This window comes from Populus euphratica, unplaced genomic scaffold, assembly GCF_000495115.2.
Source record: "Populus euphratica unplaced genomic scaffold, PopEup_1.0 scaffold137.1, whole genome shotgun sequence".
In the NCBI taxonomy this organism is placed as follows: domain Eukaryota; kingdom Viridiplantae; phylum Streptophyta; class Magnoliopsida; order Malpighiales; family Salicaceae; genus Populus; species Populus euphratica.
The window spans coordinates 306,239-314,809 of NW_011500026.1; the positions used below are offsets into that span (position 1 = coordinate 306,239).

General features: G+C 33.8%; 1 protein-coding gene across 1 annotated transcript; it reads right to left on the reverse strand.

Annotated features, from left to right (window-relative positions):
* Nucleotides 1-3,372: 3,372 nt before the first annotated feature.
* LOC105142179 (uncharacterized) lies at nt 3,373-7,005 on the reverse strand. The gene is made up of 3 exons (XM_011049691.1): nt 6,488-7,005; nt 5,475-5,561; nt 3,373-5,101 (listed from the first exon to the last, which is right to left on the reverse strand). The coding sequence occupies exons 1-3, from the start codon at nt 6,845-6,847 to the stop codon at nt 3,539-3,541; spliced, it is 2,010 nt and encodes a 669-aa protein (XP_011047993.1). The 5' UTR covers nt 6,848-7,005; the 3' UTR covers nt 3,373-3,538.
* Between the last annotated feature and the right edge of the window lie 1,566 nt (nt 7,006-8,571).

The following is an 8,571-nucleotide window of genomic DNA, read 5'->3' on the forward strand; positions in this document are numbered from 1 at the left end:
CACACTTACCTCTCATGGGGTCACTAGCTAGCTAGATATGTGAAGTGCTGGCTGCGACCCCCACTTGCGGAGGACTTGTGGTTCCAGCTGTGGCGGCAGGTGCCTTTCCTCGTCAAGTGGGAATTCTTTCAATCTTGAATCTTTAACCCTCTGCATCTTTTCTGGCCTCGAAAAAGGGGAAAATGATTGATTGATTCGGTCGGCATCACTCCTCGCAAAGTCCCCATTGCTGATCAAAGCAGTAGTCACCTCCAGCCTAAATCTTTACACAACTCATAATTTCTTTTTTATCATGCTTCCGTAGGGATGGTCAGGAGCTGAAACATATTTGATCAAAGGATATGTTTGTCACTTCTTTCCTTAATTTGGATATATTTCACAGAATACATTCATGCCTTCGAAGAAACTAACTCTAGCCTAATTGCCTGGGCCAAGGATTCAAGAGGGACAATAGCTTAGCATGGGAGCACTTTCTCCATCTCCATCTCAACATGTATCAATTTCTTAAGCCCTCGTGTTGAACAATATTTATTTTATCGTGTTTTGAGAATGAAAATCTTTCATGTATGATAAAACTATAAATTTTCTTCTAGATTAAAGATTAGTAATGAAACTAAAGAGTTTTTTTCCCTACTAAACATGGTGGCTATGTTTTCGACAAGAAAAATTCTTACTGCTATGAACTGACATTTAAGCGAGGCTGCTAATTTGAATGTAATATCTATTTGGAAAAATATTCCGGGTTAAGTATTTATATTAAAATAATATCATTTTATTTTTTATATTAATGTATTAGAGTTTGGATTAGATCTAACAAGATTGGTCAGGCTTCAAATCCTTGGCCAATACATCAATTAAAATCGGATTCAACAACCATTTAGTACATGTGATCTTCTTCTCTTTTTTTTTCATCTTCAAGAACATATTGATGCTGACCTCTTAAACCATTAACCATGACCACAAAAGATAAAGAATCAGTAAGCTTTGATAAAAGCCATAATTGGAGAGATGGGAGAAGCTCTTCAATCGCTAATTCAATTCGTCTCCTGACCCACCCAAACCCTCAGCACAGCTGGTGTTGATAGCCCTCAAATAAGGCCCAGCATAGAGTGAGCATCAGATCAAGAAACAAGTTTTCCAGACTTGTAGTTTTCCAATTAAGGCTGCATGTGCAAATGCAATGGGCATATATCTTTCTGGGCTGGCTTATTGATCTGACATGCATGCATGACAACGCATCTAACATGGTGAAAATCGAGGCACAAGGCAATTTTGGAGTCAAGATTTTGTTTTTACTATGCAGTTAAAAGAAGTGTGCCTTTCAATTTTGAGGGTATTCTGTAATTCTTACACATTTCAACAAAAATTTTGAGCAAATAATATATATATATATAATATAATTTCAACACCAATTGAGAAGTTTTTTTAAAATTTTCAAATTAATTAACAGCCATAAAAATCAATTTAATTTTTTATGAAAATCCAATGGCCAATAAATAAAATTTAAAATCTAATGAATAAGAAAAAAAAGGTTATTGGGACATACATGAGCTTCATTTTCAACACATATAGCACCATTAAAAAAATCTCAATAATATAACTCTAACTTTCTAATCATATTTTAAAAGATTATCAAATGTGATTCTAATTTTTTAGGGATTTTTTTATGGATTAATTTAGGATTAATTATAACCTCATTTAATAGTTTTTCAAGACATAATTAAAATCATCTCGTTAAAATTTTTCAAATGATATTAAATATGTCAAAAATAAATATCTATTATGTTCTCGATAATCTATTTTTTCTTTTTCTTTTTTTGTTTCCTCATTTCTCTCTCATGCCACATTATTTTATCTCTTTAACCATTTATTCTTAACTTTTAGATATTAATTTTTTATAAAATTTTGAATTGAATTTGAATAAGATTAATTATTTTAAAGAAGAGAAAACATCTCTATTCTTAATAGTGATCGCATGGAAAATTGATATAAAAAAACACTATTGTGTCCTATTACTATCTTCAATAATGATTTTGTACAGTTTGATATTAAAAAACATGATTATATTCAAACTAATTATTTTCCCAATATTTTCCAAACTCATGTCTTGCTTCCAAAATTCTTACCGAACAACATCATTTTTTAAAAGAATCCCAATTTTTTTTTTTATTTATGTGAGGTGTTTGGGTCAGTTTACACGTACCATGATTAATCCCTATAGCCCACTGAATACTCTATAAATCTAGTAAACAGGTAAGGCATCACGAGACGAGATGACAAACATGTATGCCAAAAGAATTTCAATTTTTTTTTTTAGATTAACATGGGTGTCCGGGCCAGCTTGCGCGCACCACGACTAATCCCACGGGCCCTGAAGTTAATGACCATGTAAGCCTCCAGTGGCCATCATATGAGCAACCAAGGACTCGAACCTGAGACCATAGAGAGAGCAAACCCCTTGATCCCAAGTCCTTACTACTCGGCCACCACTTATATGGTTAAAGAATCTCAATTTTTTTTTTTTGTTTTTTTTTTATTTACGTGGGGTGTCCGGGCCAGCGTGCGCGCACCACGACTAATCCCCACGGCCCACTAAATACCCTGCAAACCCAGCAGGCAGGTAAGACAGTACGGAGCTGACAGGCATGCAACTCCAAGGATCGAACTTGTGGCAGTGGAAGGAGCAAATACTCCTGCCACCGCTAGGCTAATGCCGTGGGTGCGGGTAGGAGATGATGGGGCGGGTAGGAGATGATTGACGTGGGGACAAACAGTGGCAAGCATGCAAGTGGGGTGCAGAAAAAGGCCAAACTATATCAGTTTTCCTGTATCTAGTTGTTGCAGAATCTCACACTTATCAGATTGTCCTTTCTTGGGAAAGGGCATGATGCAAGTAACCAGAACTTGGCAAGCATAACAGTATCTTGTCTCCCACCAGCATCAAAACTAAAAAAGCAATAGTGTAACTTTAGCAGCTAGCCAATAGGAATTAGGAAAGGATTTTAACATAAACACTACAAAAATGAGTAACAGAAGAACAGTCACAGATGCCCATTTTTCCGTTTATGGCTTCATCAAATGGAGCCTGGTAAAGAGCAACGAGTTAGCAACTGGTGTCTTCTATTCTACGTACAACAACATTAAGATTAATCCAGACAAAGTAGATGGCAGAGGATGATGCTATTTCTGTAACAAATAGATCTATAGATTTTCATTGTGTATTAATCCGACTACACAGCGAGAGTATCCGAGTATACTTGCACTATATCTTTAATGACTTGTACGAAAATAAGATGAATCATACATGGGCAAACAATTCATTTATGATACATGGTAATTGTAATTTGGCAAGTGAGGATAGCTTACCAGTGTTGAAAATGACCAATTAAACAAAAACATGAGAAGGCCGATCGAAAAATGTCTTGTCTACTTGAGGTTTACAATTTTATCCACAAAACTCCAGCATTGGCTTTTGGGCAGATGCCACATTGTTGTGTTGGAAAAGTTTAAACAAAAAGATTTTGAGAATGTGCTTCACCTAAGTCTTCTGTTTAAGAACACCGGGCAACTGAGTTTTCTGGCTTTCCATCCTGGCTTCCAGAAGCTTGGCCTTCAAGCTATTCTTTTCGGTAGCTCGTGGCCTTTTAATGCGTTCTTTTATTCCATGAGTAACATGTGGATTCTCTAACTCTGGTGAGCTCCACTGCTCCACAGACTTTTCGTGCCGAAGCCTATCTTCCCATGACTTTGTTCTTGGATAAGTCTCCTTATTAGAAATGTTCTCTCTCAAGACCATTCCATCACTGTCATCAGCTGTTATCTCTGAGCATTTGTTATTATATTGGCCAGATCTCGAAAGCTTAGATATGGACGATGCCTTACACATTGATTCTTCTGGTACCAAATGGACCTCACTACTTTGTGTGTATGGAGAATTCCGAGGAGCATTCTCATCACATTCTCTTGCAACCTGCCAATCATTTTTGCTTTGTGTAAGCTTGTTAACTGAGAGGTGATTCTCATCATGGGAATAACTTGAACCTTGATCCTCAGCGTGATTCACAGCGTGGTGGCCTCTTGCATCTTCTTCTAAATGACAGTTATCATCAATAATAATAGTCGACCCTTGCTGCAAAGAATGGTAGTTGTGCTCATTAAAATCCGAACTGGCAAAATGGAGTTTGGAAGAATTGCTTGCAGGGCTGCTCTTATTGCATTCTTCAATCTCCCTTTCATTGGCTTCTATTTGCTTGAGTTCTTGATAAATAGAGTATATGTCACTTGATTTCACCGGGGTATAAGAAAATTCCCTTATCTCTTTAACATCTACCAATTTAGCTGCATGTCTGATTGAATGGGCGGTCCTTAACTCCATCACATCCAAGGTGGCAATTCTTGACATCAGAAAAGTTTCAAGGTCTGCTACTAACCTGTTCATTTGGCAATACTTATCTTCAAGGGCCAATTTTGCATCAATCAGCTTCATCTGGACACGTTCTTCACGCCAAGCCTCAGCCACCTGCAACATCTTCCTCTCTTCTTCCATTTCTTCCTGAATCTTGATGGACTCAGTCTTGAATGTTTCAACTTCAGCTTTATCTTCTGCAACTTTATTGGCAAGTTCATTACAAACTTTCTCCATTATTTCTCTGGCTCTTTTTTGTTCCTCATAGTCTTTCTTGAACTTCTTTGCAGATGATTTGACATTTACCAACTCAGTGATTAATTTAGAATTGAGAATTTCCAGCTTTTGACGTTTTTTTCTTTCCCTGCTTAATTGATTGACTAAATCATCAATAACTGCACGAATTTTCTGAGGTTCACTGCTCTGCGATGAGGTTCTTTCTTCTCCGAGCTTCTTCAGTAAGTGTTTGATTTTTTTCTTGGAAGACTGGCAGTTGGCTTCAAGCTCATGAATGCGCAATCGAGCTTGCACTAGTTCTGCGTGCATGGCAAAAGCAGGCACCATAGCAACATGATTTTCGAGAAGTTTAGGATGGCTATAAAAGCAGAAGACGTCACTGGATATCCCTGAGCATCTCGGATCCCACTTTGTTGCACCCTCCATGTCATGCTTAGTATACAGTGATGGGGATTCAATCTAACAAAATAAAAAGAAAAAAAAGTAGAGATGAACACGTACAAAACTATTTCACCAGACTGGAAATTATATGTGATTAAGACAGAAGTAACATGGTAGATTCTGGTTACCAAGCAAGTCATCAAGTGAAAGTACAAAAAAATTAAAAGACCTCTTGGTCAATTCTTTGGACCAGATGTCATGAATACAACAGCATGAAGATGGGATGAGAAGATGTAGAGGGCATATTATCACAAAGTTCACTCTACTCAAAGCCTGCATATATGTAGCAGACATTTTTAATGGGCCCAGTCCAGACGACCCTATTGAGAAAGCTTCAGGTTCGGCAAGGAAAAAGTTAAATGCAGTGATATTCTAGGTAACTAACGCATACCTTGCACAGGATCCCATGGTTTGAATTGGACACGAATTCAGGGGTGCGCAGAAGATCCATTTTTTCTGCACCATACTCGCTGCTAATCTGATGAGAGAGAAACACCGTGTTTAACAGTCCAACAACAGGATGCAATTAAAAGCAAATGGCATCATTCCAAAGTCTCGAAATTGTTATGGAAACAAAATGTGAACAGACATTCAAATAGAATATGAACAGATCCGCACGAAAACAATAAAACCATTACATTATTTGAGTTCAATTAGATCTTACTTACGAATAAGAGATTTATGAGTTCAGTCATTGCTTGGATGAATTTTAATCAGCCCGGATGCACTTGAAAAGTAATTGGACTAGCTCTATTTTAATCAGCCCGGATGCACTTGAAAAATAACTGGACTAGCTCTTTTTTTTTTTTCACTTTTTCATGACAGTAAAAATGTAGAAGGAGGATGATCATGGCAAAGTCATTATACCATAACGAACAGGAAGACTCATTTCAGAATTTCTTTTGCGTACAGATTGCATATAGATGAAAAAAACATTGCAATCTTCCTCTTATTGTGGTGGTCAATTTTCATTGATGAGTTAAAAAAAACTAAGAAAAACAAAGCAAATTCTGAGATCTCTTTTTTTTTTTAACCAACAAAGTCTTAGCATCCAGAGTGTAGACAAATCAATAACAGCCCGTAAAGGAAAATAAGAGTGAACGGAAAATTATAAGAAAACAAGTAAACATATGGCCCATTGCATTCCATTTGTCACCTGAATCCTCAATACAACAAAGAGCTATCTGTCTAGTCTCTATCATGAAGAAAAAGATAACATGCCAGCCAAAAAATAAAGAATAGAAAAGAAAAGAAAAGAAAAGAAACTGCTTGGGTTAATTTCCCAGAAAATGAAACATAACTTTCTCAGCAACCAAGCATGCATTCAATTTAAGGGAAAAAAAAATCATTCAAAAAAAAAATGGAGGTCATAATCTAAATGAAAACATTAACAAAAAAAAATACCTTTAACCCCAATTCATCAGTTTTCCCCTTCCTCAAGTTCAAACCTTTATCACCACCACCACCACCTGCCAACCTCAGCCTCCACAGGCCAGCGGCGAGCTTCCTAGCCGAAACAGCATTCCCACTACCACTACAACTAACACCGCCACCTCTCTGTCCAGCCCCCGCTCCTCCGCTGCCACCAATGCTGGAGACAGCGGAATGTCTGCTCTTGTTACCATCTTGAATAAGCTTCCAATGCAAAAAAGGGGTTGCTGGGGTGGTTCCATACTTCCGGTGACGGGATACTGTTGTGTTCCTCCGGCGGTGGCAGGAGCTAGCAAGAATGTCTGCTCTTGTTGCCATCTTGAATAAGTTCATTTCTTGGTCTTATAAAGTGGTGTCATTGACTCCATTTGTAACACAAGGAGAGAAGTTTGGAAGAGATCGTGAAGATGGACAGTTGTAAGAAGGGACCAAAAACATGACAGGCTCGAGTTTCCAAGTTCTTGTTCTTGACCGGGTGAACTCTTGTTTCCTTTATTTATATAAGTCTGCATTTGTTTTATTTTCTGTTTTTAGTTCCTATAAATTAAATGCTGCTAATTCATGATGTTACGTGTCAACACATTTCATATGAATTGTCAAAAAGTCAGGGAATATTTGTTTTTGTGGTTGGATTTTTTTTAAAATAGTGTTATTTGAAAAACATTAAATTTATTTTAAAAATATTTTTTAATGATTTTGAAATGTTGATTATGAAAATTAAAAATATATATATATTTTTAATTAAAAAATATTTGTATAAAAGAAAATTACACCATATTACTAAACATGTATTGGTATAGTTGGTAAGTGAATAAATAATAGAAAGATTTATATCCTAAATATTTATAAATATATGTTTTTATTATACAGTAAATTAAATAAATGTTACGATGAATGGACTCTTCTTAAAACTTAATTTGTCAGTATAATGAATTATTTATTAAGTTAATTTTTATAATTAATTATAACATTTATAACTATTAGAATAAGAATGAATGACTATTATTCTATTTAATTTAAAATGTATCATTTTCATATAGTTTTATTAAAACATTTCAAGTTTATATAAATATGTTATTACACAAAAATATATATAAAGTTTATATAAATATGTTATTACACAAATATATACACACACACACAAAAACAATGTTTTTTTTTCCTTGGTCTATTATTCATATTTTTTTCATAAGTTTAGATAATTTAATTGTATTCTAAAAATATTATCTTTATGAAATAAATAAACATATTTAAAATAGTGCTTTCATACAATTGATTTTACTCTTTATTTATTTTTATACCCAAACAATTTACCAACAGGCACTAGATTACTTAATAGAATATGTTTCTTTGTCTTTCTTATTTATAATATTATACTTGGTTAGTATTTAATGATATATATAAAAAGACAAAATCATGTTTAGTTTGAGGGATAGTTAAATCTTCTTCTTCTTCTTTTTTTTTTGGTGAATTCCTGTCATTTTAAAACAAAAATGATAAAGATATATTATTTATATTTGTATTCCTGTCTTATTTATATTTTAAGTAAAGGTTAAAATAATTAAAATCAAACATAAAAAAAACTAAAATTCTGAATAATTTGTATATTATGAATGTTTAATCTTAATTCACATATAAATAAAATATATATAGGTTAAGCTAAGAATATTATTCTACTTTTTAATAAATAAGATTATATAAATATTATTTAACAGTAAACATTATTAAAATACAGTAAACAAACATAACTAAACTTCAAAACCAAAATATATTTATTTTATGTTTTCATTTTAATCATTTTAATGAAATATATGTTATGTCCTTTTATATTTGTCTTTTTTTATTTCAAAATATTAATTAAACAGAACATACTATAATAATTAACTAATCAATATATTATTTATCATATTATGTGTATATTATGAATGTTTAATCTTAATCTACATATAAATAACATAAGCTAAGAATATTATTCTACTTTTAATAAATAAGATTATATAAATATTATTTAACAGTAAACACTATTAAAATATAGTAAACAAACATAACTAAACTTC

What these genes read in the sequence shown, in the direction of transcription:
- LOC105142179 (XM_011049691.1), bottom strand. Translation starts at nt 6,847, where the DNA reads ATGAACTTATTCAAGATGGCAACAAGAGCAGACATTCTTGCTAGCTCC. An exon ending in CTGATGAATTGGGGTTAAAG is followed by an intron (nt 5,562 to 6,487) that starts GTATTTTTTTTT and finishes CTCTCTCATCAG; the next exon opens with ATTAGCAGCGAGTATGGTGC. An exon ending in ACCATGGGATCCTGTGCAAG is followed by an intron (nt 5,102 to 5,474) that starts GTATGCGTTAGT and finishes TTATTTTGTTAG; the next exon opens with ATTGAATCCCCATCACTGTA.